The 18,097-nt window shown below is 39.4% G+C and overlaps 1 protein-coding gene across 1 annotated transcript in view; it reads left to right on the top strand.

Annotated features, from left to right (window-relative positions):
• Positions 1 to 16,745, top strand: part of prkci (protein kinase C, iota) — a 44,364-nt gene extending 27,619 nt beyond the window's left edge. Inside the window, exons 10-18 of the mRNA XM_074688512.1 lie at positions 1,566 to 1,663; positions 3,579 to 3,665; positions 3,758 to 3,893; positions 3,980 to 4,067; positions 7,349 to 7,474; positions 7,888 to 7,967; positions 8,249 to 8,338; positions 14,807 to 14,922; positions 15,013 to 16,745. Coding sequence (XP_074544613.1) covers positions 1,566 to 1,663; positions 3,579 to 3,665; positions 3,758 to 3,893; positions 3,980 to 4,067; positions 7,349 to 7,474; positions 7,888 to 7,967; positions 8,249 to 8,338; positions 14,807 to 14,922; positions 15,013 to 15,100 — 909 coding nt within the window. The 3' untranslated portion in view covers positions 15,101 to 16,745. The remainder of the gene's footprint in view (positions 1 to 1,565; positions 1,664 to 3,578; positions 3,666 to 3,757; positions 3,894 to 3,979; positions 4,068 to 7,348; positions 7,475 to 7,887; positions 7,968 to 8,248; positions 8,339 to 14,806; positions 14,923 to 15,012) is intronic.
• The last annotated feature ends 1,352 nt before the right edge of the window (positions 16,746 to 18,097 follow it).

Raw genomic sequence — 18,097 nt, 5'->3', positions numbered from 1 at the left:
TAACGTCTTTGCCTGGGTTCAGTCCAAGTCCATTAAGTGTAGAGGTCAGGTTATATCTCAGCTTTTGAGTCTGTCCTCTGAGCATTGAAACATTTTGTGGAGTCGAGACCTAAATTTTCAATATACAGTTAAAAAGTGAAGCAACCAGTCTGGTGTCATCAGAAGACTTGGCCATATAGCAAACAGTGTCATCTGCATAGCTTTGGGAAGCTACGACGTGTTTCCTGTAGCGTTTGCAAGTTAAAAAGTGATGGTCCTAAAACTGATCCTTGTGGTACCCCACAGGTGAATCATAATTGGAGGAATGAACATTCATTTTTCTGGAAAACTGTGCATCCCAACGACAAGATGTGAATCATTTGAAAGCATTTCCAGACAAGCCAATGTGCTCAAGTTATCTGTCTTAAAGACTTTGATTTGGAAATTAAAAAGAGTTGAATTCACTGACTGTGTGGAGATTTTAAAAAAGGTCATTCTGTGAGTTTGACATTCTGTCTTATCTTTAAAAGATGTTAAAATCTACTAAATTATCTGCTTTGTGATTAATTTGGCTGCATTAGCTAAAGCTACGCCTTACAGGTAGACTTACTTGTTTTGCATCACCTATTTTTTGCAGGTTGTTTCATATTTTGCTGTTTTTGTTGGAGTTTGGTCCTCCACCCTGTCTGAATTCTCAAACGACTGTAATCTGCTTAGCTTGCTTGCAGCTCTTTTATTCCACACACACTCTCACACATCCTTTCTCCTCTGCTCTCGCTGCACACAGCTGCTTGCTCTGCTTCTTTCTCCTTCTCCTCTCTGTGCGTCTGCTACCGTATAGATGCTGACTCTTTCAGCATTGTGTTTGAAAAGTAACTCCAAATTCATCATGTGGAAAAATGCCTCAGAGTAACTGTGCCTTCAAGTGTGTTCAGAGTGACAACAACACGGCGCGTCTATCTATTGAGACGTGAGGTTAGTTAATAGTGCAGCCATCACTCTTCTGTCGCAGCCATGTATAATTAATACAATTAGCGCAGTCAATGGAGGCTGTTATTTACAGCATAACGAACATGTGTCTCATGCTATTGAGCGCTCATCTTGTTTATCTCGTCTGAAACACTTTGAGTTGAGTTGACAGACCTCTTCCAAGCCATCAGTCTTTCTAAGAAGGTGCAGATAAACCATCATGTCATCAAAAATTGATCCTGACGTACACATGTAGCAGCACAGCCGCAGGCGATAGGAGTAGTTAGCCTTGATTAGACGCACTTAGTGTGATTGACAAATTGACAAGCAGCTCTGGATCAATGCTGAAGTGTTCCTCTGTCCTCTGCCCTGTCAGCGTGAGCAGCATCCGTGTCCAGACATATTATCGCCCGGCCATCGATACAGGCCGCCTTCTGCTTCTCCCGCCTCAGCCCTTTTCTTCTGCGCCGCACCGCCGTTCACAGGCTGTGATCCTTTATGTGCACAGGATGGTCGATAAAGCGCCATGCTTATTCAGCTCTTCTAAGTTCAAGGATACAGTGACAGTATCATCTCTGATGTATTTTTGGGTGTGTTCTCGTGTGTTTCTCTTCCAGGACATCGACTGGGTCCAAACAGAAAAGCACGTTTTTGAGCAGGCCTCTAATCATCCCTTCCTGGTCGGCCTCCACTCCTGTTTCCAGACAGAAAGCAGGTGAGAGGACTTTCTCTGTTCACGTCGCACAATCTCTTCAAAGCTTGGAGGAATGAAAACATCTGATCGTGATGCTTTTTAAAGAAAGTGACAGTTTCCAAAACAGCGTTAATGAAACTTATTCAAAGTGGTTTTAGAGAGTTTTTCTTTATTGACTGCTGCCATGGATGAGGTTTGGCTGACATTTGGATGAGTTTGATCTTGCTATTCTCATGGAAAGAGCCTAGATGATAAAATAATCCTCTGAAAACCTGGAGAGCATCTGTAATTTATGCTCCAGTGTTGAACTTTTGTTGTTATTTTAGTCCAAAAAGTTGAATTGGGTTACTGTACTTTTTGCCATTCAATTTTTTAATCTGAAATATTATTTTATTGAAAGGAAATCTATGAAAAAATCCTTAATATAATTCACTCTGGTATAGGGGCGGGCGATATATCCTCAAAATTACATCGCAATATTTTAAAGAAATTTGGGGTAATGATATTTATGACGATACGGGTGAAAAAAACGAACAACTTATTATTACTTATTGCTGCTTCTGATAACAGCATTTTTATTGCACACACAGTATGAAAGTCACTTTCCCAATCATTTACTACGACTACACAAGCTTGAAATGTAAACATAGTAAGCAGGTCAGATCCAGAGGAAATCTGACGTTTTGGAGGAGGAAAAGTTAATCTTGCAGGTGAAAAACTTCATAATTTTATACGACATGGCACATTCTTTCTCTAAGGACACCAACAGGAAGGAGAAGGCATGGACTGAAGGTGCTGAAGTTTTGGGAGAGCCAGATGAACTTAACATGCTAATTAATTACCATGAAAGTATGTTGTCATTGGTGGGATTCCTGCAGGAACATGTGGTTCTCCTGTGATCTTGTGATCTCGGGTATCCAGCTGCTGTGGGTGCTCCAGAGACGCGTCCAGTATGATTTGGCATGCGCCCAAAAATCGCTGAACTGCGCTGTGCGGCGCTCACGCTTTATGTATGAATTAGGGGTAAAGCTTGGACATCCGGCTTGACCACACATCCGTCATAGAGGCAGAAAAACTTCCACCATTAATAATGTAGTTGTTGTGTCCTGCTCATGTGTCTTCATAGCCTGCTTGTATTTGGCTGTGTGTTTCAGCTTTAGGTGGAGGAACATGTTTGTGTGGTCATGGTTCTTCTGCACATTTCGCATTTAATGTTTTTAGCTGCGTGTCTGATCTTTGGTCAGCCAAACCACCTCCACATCACTGAGGTAGCTCCTCTTTTGGTGACTAAATCCTCATGTGAGGACGAAGTTGATGCTGCTGTGCCACTTTCAGTCTCGGCCATTGTTGTTTTGTACACAGCAGGGAGCATCATACGTTATTGGGCTTCTGCACTGTAAATTTCACATAATGACACATTTATATCGTCAAAAAAATTATACTGATATTATCGTGGACTGTATGATACGGTACATCCCGACTCTGGGATATAAAAAAGCTTGTTTTGGGGGTTTCATTCAGCAATGTGCAGTTTTTGTGCATATGTGTAGCTCTTTCAAGTATCATTAACCCCTTCCTGCCAGCTGCTTGTTTCATACTTAAGCTCGCCTAGGGGTTGCATTGCATTGACCACCTGCGCCACAGCCCCCCCTTGGCCACTTCTTGTCTTTAATTGAGCCTTTTTCTTAATAACATCAGCAGTCCCCAAGTTTGTTTTGCTTTTTAGCACACTGCCAATATTTGACCCTTTAGATGATAAAAAAGGCTTCGAAATTGAGTCTCAAGCACCAAATTGTGCAGGAAATGTCAGTAAGGGTTTTTCTTTAATGGTAAATAAAGGCTGTTATACTTGTGTTTTGGGATCCATTTGAAAGAAATGCCACAAAATTATGTTTAAACTTAAAGAACTAACAGAAAGTGTGTTCCTCTTTTTCAGACTGTTCTTTGTTATTGAATATGTGAACGGTGGAGATCTCATGTTCCACATGCAGAGGCAAAGAAAACTCCCTGAAGAACACGCCAGGTAACGTCAGACTCACTTTCTTTGAATAGTTTTCTGTGAGTTTCTTCAGTTATTGTAAAGATGATATTGATTTGTTGTTGATTTTTTTTCAGATTCTACTCTGCAGAAATCAGTCTGGCACTAAACTACCTCCACGAGCGGGGGATCATCTACAGAGATCTGAAGCTGGACAACGTGCTGCTGGACTCAGAGGGACACATCAAACTCACAGACTACGGCATGTGCAAGGTCGGGTTCGTTGTCTGCTCTGTACAACTGTACTCTGTACACACTTTGGATGAAGTCTCACAGCTGATCGTGTGTTTCTCCAACAGGAGGGCTTGAGACCAGGTGACACAACGAGCACTTTCTGTGGTACCCCGAATTATATCGCCCCTGAAATACTCAGAGGAGAGGACTACGGTGAGAAGCACACCCATCATTTTTGTCCCTTAAAAACAAACTAAGACATTTTCTGGTCTTATCAGGTGAATGTGGCTCATATTACATCAAAAAAGACCATTCAAAAGAATTCAGACTTAAACCCTTGCTTAGATTTTTAGTTGTTGCTGTGTTACTCCTGTTATTGATGCAAGAAACCATCCAAAACTGAAATATTCATCTTTTTGCTGTTTTGGGATCTGAATCTTACTTTTGATCTGGGTCCTTGTTGCTAGGACACTGAAAAGACTTTTGATGAAAACCTTTTTGTTCTCCTCTCACGTTTTTTTCTTACGTTGAGGCTCCTCTCGTTTTCAGGTTTTGAACTTTAATCAAACTGAATAAAACCTGGAGCATCTGTGTTTCTTAACTGACAACAGCTTTTCCAGTCGAGTCGTAACTGCTGACCTCGAGAGTTTCATCAGCGTGTTTTAATTTTTTAAATGTGCACATTTAGTAACAGACATTTGTGTTAGAAAATAGGTGTTTTGGACTAACACTGAGATATACTCCATGCTGTTGCTTCTTGTGACGTGTAAATATCATTTTAGTAATTATTTATGTTTAGCATTGACCATTGCTCTCGTGGTTTGCTGAGAAAAGTCATTAACAGTAAAGAAAAGAGTTTGTTGTCATAGTGTGAGCGTGTAAAAATCAATGGAAGGATGGTGGGAGTAGTTGCTATAGAAACGCTTCATCCCTGCTACGCTCGTTGCTGTTTTTAAGGAGTCATTTAAATGTACGTTAATGAGGATTTCTAAACATCTCCTCCATAAAGGATCCTGAGTATTTTGTTTTTGTTTCTGTGCTAATGGAAGCTTTTGACCTGTCAGTCTTTTTCTGAAGCTCTCGTGGAAACCTCTCACTGTGTCGGCGTAAAAACATGTTTTTACAACCAAAGCTTTTCCTGAGTTCCAGCAGTTATACAAACATATTTACCTCCAGTTTTTTAACCTTTAACTGTTTGTAAATTGTGGAACATTGATCACATGAGGGTGAAAAACGGCAGCCTCTCTGATGCTTGAAGTGTCAGTTTTAATGTTTAAGGCTTTTGCACTTACACATGCATTTTTTGGATCAGTAATCCTAAAAAAAGATGTCATACACAGCCACCTTGCACACTGAATCTGATACATTTATTCTTGTATTAATTGCAAAATTTTATAATTACACATGTGTATACAGGTCTTTATTCATCATCTAAACATCGCCCAAAATGTGTGGAGAAAATATGTCCAAAAATGTGAGAATGTGATTTTGTTCGTGGCCTCCTGCGTCCCTGAATTGTCAAACTTCCCAGGAAACGAGCTGGACAGATGTGAAGAAACGCAAAAAATCAAACCTTTTCTGAGAAAAATAATGACTACAGAAAGTTTTTACGCAAGTGTACAAATGTGATTGACATAACATGGGAAGATTTTGGAAGAAAAATACAGACTCAGTTTGCAAAGACCTTTACAGTTAGAAAAAAAAGAGAAATTAAAAAGAAAAAGATTTCAGAAGTGAGTAACAGTAGCACCATATTCAACCAGTGTGTGTTAGGGTTTAATATTTTTCCTGAAAATTAGAGGGATCAGATCCCATTTTGTTGTGTTTTGTTATTTTTGCAGCTAAGCCAAAAGGTCCACGTGTTCCTCAGTCCAAAGATGACACTTTTTATAAATTATAATTATCATTATTAGGGCGAGGGAACAGTTTCTTTTTTTATGCAGCAAAAAGTAACACTAATAAAACCAATATTTGACAGAACTCTCTAATGAAACATGATGAAGTAAATCATTTAATGATTACCTACTGCTATGTTAAAGGTATGATTGGTAGTTTGATTTAGATACACTTTTTGTTATGCTGGTTATAATGATCTATATGTCCCAATGGCAAGAAATACATGATGTGTTCTTAAATGAGAGTGAATAATATCCGCTTTCTACAGCAGGAGAAAACCCAGGAAAACATCAACCAATCGCATCGATTAGGATCCAATCTGTTAAACCAATCAGATCTTGTCCTGACGTTTTGCCCTCCTCCTGCGCGTATATTTCACCGGCGTGCACTGCCCCTGACTCAATGCGTGTTCCTGAGTTCGCACTCAGCAGAAGAATGGCAGAGAAACTACCCATACCCTGATTACTGGTTTTTCTGTTCCCCTGCCTCTAACTACTGCCCCTCTCGGTCCACCTCGGGCCTGTCCCCTCTGACCCGATGAGGTACTTGGCTCTGGGCTGTAGTCTGGATCAGAGTCTAATGAATTCTCACCACAGGGGCTCTGACAAGCAAAAAAAATCATGATATTTAGTAAGTTGTAGAGAAAATGTACATGTACTATTTGTATTATAGCTTTACTCCTGATATCATATCACAGGTTAAAGTGGATGATGCTAGCATGACAGTTGTGAGTACTAACAAAAGTCATGTTTGTTTATTTGTTTTTAGTTTTACGTTTTAACATTTTGGTGTTTCCTTACCTCTAAATGAGACATGACTCGACAGTGCAAAACATAAAATGATGTTCTGAGTCCGTCTTTCAGTCATTCACAATCATAGTCGTGAATCAGCGGCGCTTGTGTATGTGGGTGAGGAGGGGCTAGGCGGAGTCCTGACGAGATGCTACATTCAAATTCATGCTAGTTTTTCAGGACTGCCAACCCTGCCTACTCTGTGGCTTTTGTGACTATTATAATTAGTAGATATTAGTGGATTCTTTTCCTTTAACACGTAACCCAGCGGTTAAACTAAACGAAAGAAAACTGCACATCGCGCTGCAAAAGAAAGAAACACCCTTGCTGCAATTTTTAGCTTCATAAAATTTGTTAAAGTTAATCATTTAATGTTATAGATTAGAGCTTTATGATATAAACTAACGTAAACTGCTCAAGTAACCTGTTCAAGGATCCCCTCAGCCATTACTTGAAGCGAAATTCAATTCTGTGGCTGTTGAGATTTTGGCGGCGAACAGAAATAATAAATGATCAGAGTTTGTATTTAACAAAATATTTTTTCATTTCTTCACTTCAAACATAGCTCATGATATAGCCTAAGTCGATTCAGTGGCTGTTTAGATTGCGAGAGGTATCAGTCAAAGTCAACACAAGATGTGAGCTTGCTGTGTGAGCAAGCCTGTGTATTACCATAACTACAGTAATGCACGGCAGCCTGCATAAACATTACCATAACACTAAAATAGAGGCTCATTTTTTTCCCATTTCCCGACATTATCTTCCCAAGAATCAAGGGATTTAACCTTTTTGTGTGTGTGTCCTCAGGGTTCAGCGTGGACTGGTGGGCGTTGGGCGTCCTCATGTTTGAGATGATGGCGGGCCGGTCGCCCTTCGACATCGTCGGGAGCTCTGACAACCCTGACCAGAACACAGAAGACTACCTCTTCCAAGGTAACACACACACTCACACTCACACACATCTGATGTTTGCAGCTGAAGGGTAAAAACCAGCTCAGCGGCAGCATGCAACACCTTAACACCGACACCTTCCTAACGGTCGCCTCTCCCGGCAGCGGGCTCGTGCCATCTGCTGCAGAGAAACGTGTGAGCGCTGGTGTTTTTGTGGGTAAATGCGTCGTAAACACAGCTTCTTACCTGTCAGGAAGGTGTCTGAGAATTAAATCGTGACTGAGCGAGTCATTTTGAGCTGATCCTGATGAAAACATAATGACACTTCAGCATCAGTTCACCCAGCAGCAACACTCTCACACCAGCAGGAGGAAGGAGCATCATGGTGTCATTTTAGCCTTTAGAGGCCGTCTGTCTCACCCTCCTCTCCCCCCCTTTTCTCTCACCTCCTGCAGTAATATTGGAAAAACAGATCAGGATCCCTCGCTCGTTGTCAGTCAAGGCTGCCAGCGTCCTCAAGGGGTTCCTCAACAAGGTAAGAAGGGTCAGACGGGTCTGGATCAATCTCAAACACTGCTGGCTGCTGCTGGCTCCAGAGGGTGACATTATTACAGCTTCTGTTAGAGTCTGTCACTCTTTCCCTCCCACACCTTTTCACCTCCCAATCATATTTCTTACTTTCCTCGTCTCCTGCTTTTCACCTTTCTTGCAAATCCTCTCCTTCCTCACCTTCTCCACCGCTGTCTGCCTCATTCTCATCTCATGCACCCCCATCTCCCGCTGCCTCTCACCCTCCTCTCACCCTTGCTCCCACAGGATCCAAAGGAGCGTCTAGGCTGCCACCCTCAGACCGGCTTCGCTGACATCATGGGCCATCCGTTCTTCCGAAACGTCGACTGGGAACATGTGAGTCACTCGTTTGTATTCCAGCCGCATTTCCGTGCCTCTCTCCTGCTTCTTAGTTGTCTAGTTCATTACGGTTTTTCCTCATACTCTAAAATGATGGGAGTCATCGCATGCTGGGCCAAATAGGTCAAAATCAATCCATTTATTGATTCTGCAGGGAAGGAAAAACAGAAAGCTGCTGCTAGACAGCAGAAGGTCAAATTTAAGTGCAGCAGTGTCATCCTCTCTGCGCCGGCCTGCCGGTGCAGAGGCTCTGTCGGAGCAGACGGTTATTAGCGATGGGATCAGGAGATTACACGCAGACAGGTAGAAATGAACCAGCCAGGCAGCAGACTGACAAGAGCAGAGACGGATGGATGAGAATGAGGAAGGAGTTGAATTCCTGACCTTTGATTGAGCAATCTATTTTATATCATATTCATTTATCAGACAGAGACAACGGTTCGCTTTCACTTCACTTTTGACTTAATTTGTCAGCAGAAGGTCACACGCTTCGCAGGAAGACCCTGGGGAACGAGATGATTACGCACAGAGAGTGAAGCAGGAAGCAGAGCTCGAACAGAAACTTCTTCTTCAGAAAATGTCTCAACATCGTCTGAAAAGGCTGCACATAGAAACAAACTTATCATCCTGACTTAATCCAGACTCTTCGTCTCACAGCTGTCTTGTAATCTTTTTTTCAAGAAGTCAGGTGATCTGATGTGTGAATGGAGGAGGTAAATTCACCCATAACTCTCCTCTGTTCTCTTTATATCATGTAAACATCTCCACACACGCTGCAGTGATCGATCACAAACAGAAACATCAGACCTCTCCTGTTTTCTGCAGCATGACCTCAGCGTCCTTCCTCATTTGTGAACGATGCTTTTAAAGTTTTTAGAGCGTGTCCGGCACACAAATAATCTTCTCCTATGTTCCTCAAAAAATCGACAGATGTGCACCAAAATCTGTGAGCCTATTACAATTCCACTTTTTTAAAATATCAGAACAGCTTGTGTGTTTTTTTGTTTCTATCACCCTTAAAATCAAGAAGGATATTTTTTTATTTAGAGAGAACAAATGCTCTTTTAGAAATTTACAAATGAATACACTTTGCCGTTATCCCTTCAACTAATATTCAAAGTAAGCGAACATCTATGTTTCTGTCAGGTGTATCCACAGGAGAACAAGAGTTAGAGGACTCAAATGCAGATTAAACAAAAAGTGTTTTATTTAAATTAACTTGAAATGCAACGTGCTAATCATAAACTCGTACAAAAGAAACAAAACCACTGGAAAACTTACCAGAAGGCGCGACTAGGGATGGGTACCGAATTAGGTACCTTTATAGGTACCGACCGAATTCAGTCAAAAGTACCGGGTACCGATTCACGTAAAACCAAAAGGTACCATGTTTAGGTACCTAAATGCATCTTTGTAACTGTGAGGGAGTGGAAGAGTAGGCGATTTTCCATGCTGGACATGAACACAGCATTGCAAGGTTATGTGTTGAAGAATAAAAATGTCATATTGAAAAAAATATGTATGTTATTATTAAACAAATTAATATTTTTTACCACATAAACACAAAAAAGCACCGAAAAGTGGTACCGTTGACCGGTACCGATTGCCAGGTATCGAGCATCGGTACCGTATCGTTTCAAATGTGAAAGGTACCCATCCCTGGGCGTGACACATGATACAGCACACAGCAAACACAGACCTCGTACGACGACATGTGAGGCGACAGCAGGAAATAAACTGACCAAAGAGCTCAAGAAGCACAGACTAAGGCCATGTCCACATTTCTGCATTTTAAAAAACGAATTTCCCCCCTGGTAAAAAATTATTTTGTCCACACGCATCTGGCAAATCCACTGGCTAGTATACCAACCCATATTTGTCAGTGTTTTTCAGACATTAAACCTGTGCCAGCCAATCAGAATGACCCCTATCATTCAGCTGTGGCGTTTGAGAACCAAAAACTCTGTTAACCGGCGTCTACACGAAACCATGAACCCGGAGTTTTCCAAAATCGTTACTTTAGTCTAAGTTTTCAGAAAACATAGTTTTTAGTGACGTAAAGCTGCGGTTTTGTGTGGATGACATGCGTAAACCATAGACTGTATAAAACATGGACGTAGTCTCCGTGTGACATCACCCGTCTGTTTCTGAAATCGTGAAATAAAGCCAATCCACGGACGCAGCTACATTCGCATATGACGCAGTCTGTGAGTGTTTCTTCGAACAGCTACAGGACGCCCAGTGGTCACATGACCTGAGCTGTGCCTCTGATTCAACAATCAAACGATCCTAATAACTTCTTAACTGCTGAGTCAGAAAAAAATCACTCACCGTACAGTGTGTCCTGATAGTGAAATCAGTGTTTTAGACCCAAGCTGTTGTTTGAACCAGGCTGTAAATATGTTTTTTAATGCCTTAAAAGTCTGTTTTTATGGCTGGGTGTGTACGTGACTTCCTGTCTTTCTGAAGCCAGCCTCAAGCGGATTCTCGATGAACAGCAACTTTTGGCACTTCCGCATAGGCTTCATTTTTACTAACTGGATGTTGCCCCTTGGTCATGACCAAGCGGCAACCTCCAGTCTAATAATATGACAATGCGGAAGTGCTAAAATCTGCTGTTTCTCGAGTGTTAGCTTGAGGCTGGCTCCACAGGTACCAGAAGTCACATACACACCAAGCCAAAAAAAGCTGTTTTCAAAAGACGAAATTAACCTATTTACAGCCTGGTTCAAAAAACGTCTTCTGTCCGAGTCGCTAATTTTACTACCAGCATCCACTGTAGGGGGGGTGGATTTTTTTCTATCGCGGCCGTTCAGAGGATATTAAGATCGTGAGCTCCCCCAATCAGAGGCACAGCTGAGGGTCACGTGACGGCCGGCGTCCTATGGCTGTAGGCGAAGCCCTTGCCACTACCAATATGGCCGCTATAGCCAATGTGCTTCATTTTCCGTTTCAGAAACAGACGGATGACGTCGGCGAGACTACGTCCATGTTTTACAGTCTATGGTCTAGACTTATAAAAATATATGCGGTTCCCCAGATATCTGACTATGTGTGGACATGACCCAAGCCAACGCAAGGAAGCTAAAGACATAGACTAGACATTGACTGCAATCTAAAACACACAGAAACACCAAGAACATAAAAGACCTGCACATGACAAGAACCAAACCAGAACCACAAGGATCAAGAGCAAAAGACAAAACCAGGAAACACAGAAAATACATCAGAATATCTAAAAATAACACAAGAATCTCAGACCAGAATCACAAAGAAAAACCAAATAGCTCAAGATAGACAAGGAAATCCAAAAACTCCTGAAATACATAAAACAAACCATCACACTAAGATAATGAGATCAGCTTTCAAACTCCAGAAACAATTTAAACAACCTGACGTTATCAACGCAGCCAAACATGTGATCATAAATAGACACTTCCTTTAAATGCAGACATATGATTAATATGACGTTTTTGAATTTAATTTAATTTAATACTTTAGCGGTCAGGTTAGGTTACTGAGAGTGAATGAGGACGAGCAGCTGTGAGTTAATGGACTCAGTTTACAGGATGTTTGGTTTTATTTTGTACATTGATATTTGAGGGATCGTCTTACATCACACAAGCCACAGACAGTGACATTAAAGCTGCTAAACTGTTAGCTTTTTACATGTAGCTGCAGAGTATCTCAGTAACTTACTTTTCCCAGAATGCAGTAAAAATACCAGCGAGCAGTTTGAGTTCGATCAGTTTGACACCACGGTCAGTGAGTCACCCACAGCGTGAGCGTCTGAAGCTTCCAAGAATCCCTCTGAGGAATCTCCCTGAAAGTTAAACTGAGACTAAAAATATTCAGTCATTCACAGCACTTCCTGTTCTCCGTTTCAGCCATGAGTAAAAGTTGTAATTCAAGAGTCAGCAGCACTTCCTGTTGTGTGACATCGAAAACTGTAAATAATAGCCACGTCCTGGCGGGTTATTCAGAGGGTTTGTGGTGAGCTGACAAGATGATGAAATCACTCACAAAGATAAAACTGTTTTATGTGTCTAATAATAATTTCCCTGATTGATTCATGGGTGGATTATTTCTGCTGTAAGAGTTAAAGAGTCAGAGTAGGGTATGGAAATTGAAACGGCAGTTGCTCTGTCATCAGCTGTTTTATTTTTTTAAATAACATCCATATTTTGAAAACAACAAAACAAAATATTCAAATTTTCACTTATGGATTAAAGGCTGAAAACATGGCGCTAACAGAGGCAGGTGTCAACATTTTTAGAAATCAAGTTTTTTGTTTTTTGTTCACAGTATGACTCAATCTGAGGCAAACACCTGCCCCAGTGTTCATTGTTTAAAAAAAAGACAACTTCATATCGAGAGATTACCAAAAGTTTGTCCACGTGTCATTGGTCAGACACGTTTCCACTCAGAGAGCCAGACGTGACCTTAACGAATGTACAGACAGACAGACAGACAGACAGGGCAGCTCGCCAGGGATCTCATGACCTCTTTTCCCTGTTTGGTCTGGAGCAGGAACCCAGCAGCCGGTCAGAGTGTCTGGGAGGATCAACTTACATCCCTCCCCTCTCACCCCCACCCCCTCCAACACACACACACACACACACACACACACACACACACACACAAACACACACTCACAGAGACACAAACCTGAAAGTTTAAAGTGCAGCACACCTGCCGGCCTGCAGGGGGAGCAGTTGTTGGCTCACAGACATGTAGTGTAAGAGTTGAGAGACAGATGAGAAGACAGAGTGTCAGTCTGCTTTTTAAAAAATGTAGAGACCAGCCCACTCAAACCCTGGAAGCCCATTTCCATCATCTAAAAAAAGACAAAAAAAAGAGTCAAAATTATTGGATGATAAAGTCATCATTATGAGATAAAAAGTCAGTATTTTGAAATAAAAAATGATAATTATGAGATATAAAGTTAAAACAATGAGATTTATGCACTCCTGCTTGCATTACAGTCTCTGCATCACCTCACTGTGACACATAAATTCAGCATGGGAAAAATCTAGAAAGAGAGGAAGTAGTGTCTGGAAACACAAGCAGGAGCACATGAATTTCATGATTTCCACTTGTATCTCATAGTAATGACTTTTTCGAATAATTTTGACTTGTGTTCTCATAATTTTGACTTTTAATCTCATAATTTTGACATTTTATCTGAAAAAAAACGTCGTAATTTTGACCTTTGATCTCATAATTTTGACCTTTTATCTCATAATTTTGACTTTTTATATCATAATTTTGACATTTTATCTCATAAGTTTGACTTTTTATCTCATAATTTTGACATTTTATCTCATAATAATGTCATTATTTTGATATTTTATCTCAAAATTATTGTATTTTTTATCAAAATTATGGTGTTATCTCAAAATCATGTCATAATTTTGAGATAAAACCTCAAAACTATGATTTTTTTAAAACTATGGTTTTATCTCAACTTTATGTCAGGATTTTGAGATAAAATGTCAAAACTATGATATTTTTATCAAAACTATGGTTTTATCTCAAAATAAGGTCATAATTTCATCAAAATAATCTTATGATTTATACTTAATTTAATAATTTTGACTTTATCCCATGATTTTGATTTTTCATCTCAGGATTTTGGCATTTTATCTCATAATTTTGACCTTTTATCTCATAATTTTTTACCTTTTTACTAAAAATTATGTCATAATTTTGAGAAAATCTCAAAATTACGATTTTTTAAATCAAAATTATGGTTTTAGCTCAAAATTATGTCATAATTTCATCATAATTATCTCATAATTTTGACTTTTTACCTTATAATTTTGACATTTTATCTCAAAATTATGACTATGTCATGATAATGGTAATTCCCATTATTTTTACTTTTTATTTCGTAATTTAGACATTGTATCTAGAAGTTATTTCATAATTTTGAGATAAAGCTCAAAACTGTTTTTTATCAAAATCATGGTTTTATCTCACAATTATGTCATAATTTCGTCATAATTATAATCTCATACTAGCTTTTTTTTTCTTATAATTTTGACATTTTATCTCAAAATGATGACTCTGTCATGATAATGGTTATTCCCATAATTTTGACTTTTTATGTCATAATTTTGACTTTTTCCCATAATTTTGACTTTTTATCTCGTTATATATGACCTGATTGTCTTATCATTAGGACTCTGAATAAAAAATAATAATAAAAAAAACATTCACAAAATATCTGTTGATTTTTAAGTGCTTATCTCAAAATTAGTAGAAAAAATTGTATTTGTAGAAACCCAGCCAGTTTCTGTTCCTCTAGCTGAATACAGATTCAGAGAATTTCTCTGAGTCCACCTCATAAAGTGTTGGTGAAAACATTCCCCTAATCATCCTCTGAGTGTCAGAGCACAGATCAGATCTGTCCAGTTCCTCTCTGTCTGCTGTCTCTGACTCACGTTGTGTTTGTTGTTGCAGCTGGAGCAGAAGCAGGTGGTCCCTCCTTTCAAGCCCAACATCTCAGGGGAATTCGGACTGGACAACTTCGACGCCCAGTTCACCAACGAGCCCATCCAGCTCACGCCTGATGATGAGTCAGTTTCTTTCTCTTTCATTTCATTTGAATCAGTACAGTGTGTTTTTTTTTTTTTGATAAACTAATATCCTTCCTTTTTCCTTCACAGTGATGTGGTGAAGAAGATCGACCAATCCGAGTTCGAAGGCTTCGAGTACATAAACCCACTCCTGATGTCAGCCGAGGAGTGTGTGTGAAGGGAGGCAGCACCTGCGCTCACACACATACCATTCCCAGACACACATGCACACACAAGTACACACACACTCTCTCTCTCATGCACGTGTAACGTGGCGTCTCAGTGTCTTCAAGCTGCATGGTTACGAGACAACCTGACGACATCAACCTTCTGTTTGAGGGCCGCACATGCACAGTAGAACGCTTATTTGCCAAAACCAGACTCACACTCAGCCATTTATAACCACTTGCCCTTAAGCCTACCTTCTTTCTTAATTATTTTTATATCATGTAAATCTGCACTGATATCAATCTTCTCATCGGGGCCTCTTTGTCGGAAGCCAACAAGGCTCCCAAGTTCTTCCAAGGTTGCTGTACACAAAGGGGGCGCGGAGCGTGGAGACAAGCCCCCGGTCAGACGAACTGAACATCCTCTCCTCTCAGCTGACGGGTGTTTCCAACGCATATTTTATTTGTATATATATGAATCTGCGACGAGGATAAATGTTAGAAAAGGCCTTTTTAGCGTCAAGCCACAGTCGGACAAACGCTGACACCAAGACGTTGTTTTGAATTTGGCTTTGTGGCGACATCCCTTCAGTAGAGGAAAGAAGAATCATAACACTAGCCTTTTAAAAACACAAAAAGATAAAAATCTATATATTTTCTCTTTTTTTTTTATTTAACAACATAGCAGTCATTATATATGTTGTTCTGAAAGTTCAAATGTCCAGCCAGGAGCAAAGAGCTTCAGGCTCTGTTGTTGTTTTAGACGAACATCAACATCTGGAAACAGGAGGCGTCTGCGCCCCAGAATGAAGGAAACGTGAACAGCGACGCTACGAATAGGTTACTGCTCTCAAACTGTGAATGAAAGAGCTCGCTGTGCCGGGGACGAACAGGCTGGAGGAGGAAGAGGAGCACAGGTGAAATGTTGCTGTGCAGACCGTCGATGAAATAAACACTCACACAGGACCAAAAATAAACATTTTTCTGAAAGATGTCACGCTGGTACGAAATAGAAGGTACAGTAAGGAAAATGTGCTGTTCTGAGTCATAGAATTTATATATTCAGATGTTTTTTCTGCTCATTTTTAATACTATGCCTTTCTGAGAGTCTGTTTTCTTTTTTTTGTACTTTCTTCATTCCATGTTTGTATTATGTTGTAAATCAAACACTAAGTGATCGTTAAGATGAACGTTTGGGTAGAAGTCCAAAGCCACGGCGCGGTGAGGTTTTGAGCTGCATTTTTACCACATCTAATCTCCGGTTCCTGATCTGAACGAGGTGTTTTGTAAAAGCACGTGAAGGCTCTGTGGAGTCTCTCCTTCCTCTGACTGTATCGACACGTATCGATGGTGCACGGCTCTCCGGACTCTCGTCTCTAAAAAGATTTGGCGGCTCACATGGTGACAGGAGGAACACCTTCATCTGTTACACTCATCACTTTTGTTCCATTGTTACGTCTTTTTGTAAATCAGAGTTGATTTTGACTTTTTTTATCACTACATTGATTCCAAAATGTTACTGGATGAACCCAGTGGAGACACTACTTGTTGTATCGGTTGTGCTCTCGAGGTGTTTGGCACCCGGAGGACTCTGCTGACCTTTGTTATTAGTGTGCAAAGAAAAAACACAGACGGCAAAATAAACATTTTATTTCTCTCCTTGTGGTAATACCTGCTTGTGTCTGTGTGGGTCTTTCTCTGGGGAAAGCCTTTAGAGACTGCTTAAAGAGGCAGAAATTGCCTTGAAATGCATTATGGGAAATGTAGTTTACAGTGTCTTTTGGGTTTTACTGACCTTTAGTGAGGATAGCTGAGTTTCTATCATGAAAAAAAGGTTTGTTTCTTTTCCATGGAGGCAGACGCTGCTCAGAAAGTGTTTTTTTTTGTTTCACACAGAGAAAGTAATTGGTTTTATTTCTGAGCTATAGAGATAAATGAGACAAAAAAGCCTCCTGAGCTTTTTTCTTGGAGAATATTTTACTGGTACCAACAAATGCAGATAAAGATAATGTATAAAAGAAGCTTGATTCTGGATTTGCGGAAAATGTGTCAGGAATGGTCTCCACACTGCACACCTGTGACTGAAACCTTTATACATTTATTGTATTTTTTCTGGATTATACTTTTACTTTAAAAGGAAAGGTAACAAGACAGATCCAAATCCAAACAGGGCCACCAGCTTGTTATTGGGCCAAAAAAAAAAGAGAAACATAAACCAAATCTGGTATAGTTTAGAGTTAATTTCTTTATATATTTTTCCGCTAACAAAATTGACACAAAATTATATAAATTCAAAAATAAGAAAATACATAAATTATAAATAAATATAATAAATATTGTAATATGATGGGAGCATGTAATTATCTATTCATTCATTTATTAATGTATTGATTTCTGCATTTATTTTTCACCTGTGACAGAAACTTTTGTGCTTTCACACAAATTCAATTCCTTTTTATTTATTTATTTTTTTAAATTTTATTTTATTTTATCTGGATTTTTATACTTTTACTTTGAAAGGAAGGGCGACAAGAAAGATCCAAATCTAAACCAGGGCTAACAGCTTGATATCGGGCAAAAAAAAATTAAATAAAAAAAAACAAAAAGAGAGAGACATAAACCAAATCTGCTAAAGTTTAGAGTTTGTTTTTTATATATCTTTCCTCTGACAAAATTGACACAAAATGATATATAAATGCAAAAATAAGAAAATACATAAATAGTAAAGTAATATTAAAAGTATTGTAATTAATAAATATTTAAAATATTGTAATATGATGTGAGCATGTAATGTAATTTATTCATTTATTTATTTATTTATTTATGTCTAAATAATAATGATTATTTTTGTTCATGAGGACAAAGTTTTCCTCAAAAAAAAATTAATGCTTCTTCAGACGATCACTCAATGAATCATAATGATTTAATTGATGCTTTTAACCATTTTATTTTAAGAATAAAACAAAAAAAAAAACATAGTAAATTATAATAATGATTTTTTTGTATGC

Source organism: Halichoeres trimaculatus, unplaced genomic scaffold, assembly GCF_033239565.1.
Source record: "Halichoeres trimaculatus isolate MK-OKI-2021-1 unplaced genomic scaffold, fHalTri1.1 fHalTri1_scaffold_15, whole genome shotgun sequence".
In the NCBI taxonomy this organism is placed as follows: domain Eukaryota; kingdom Metazoa; phylum Chordata; class Actinopteri; order Labriformes; family Labridae; genus Halichoeres; species Halichoeres trimaculatus.
Note: the sequence above shows the minus strand (reverse complement) of the source record. Positions and strands in the feature narration are given on the sequence as shown.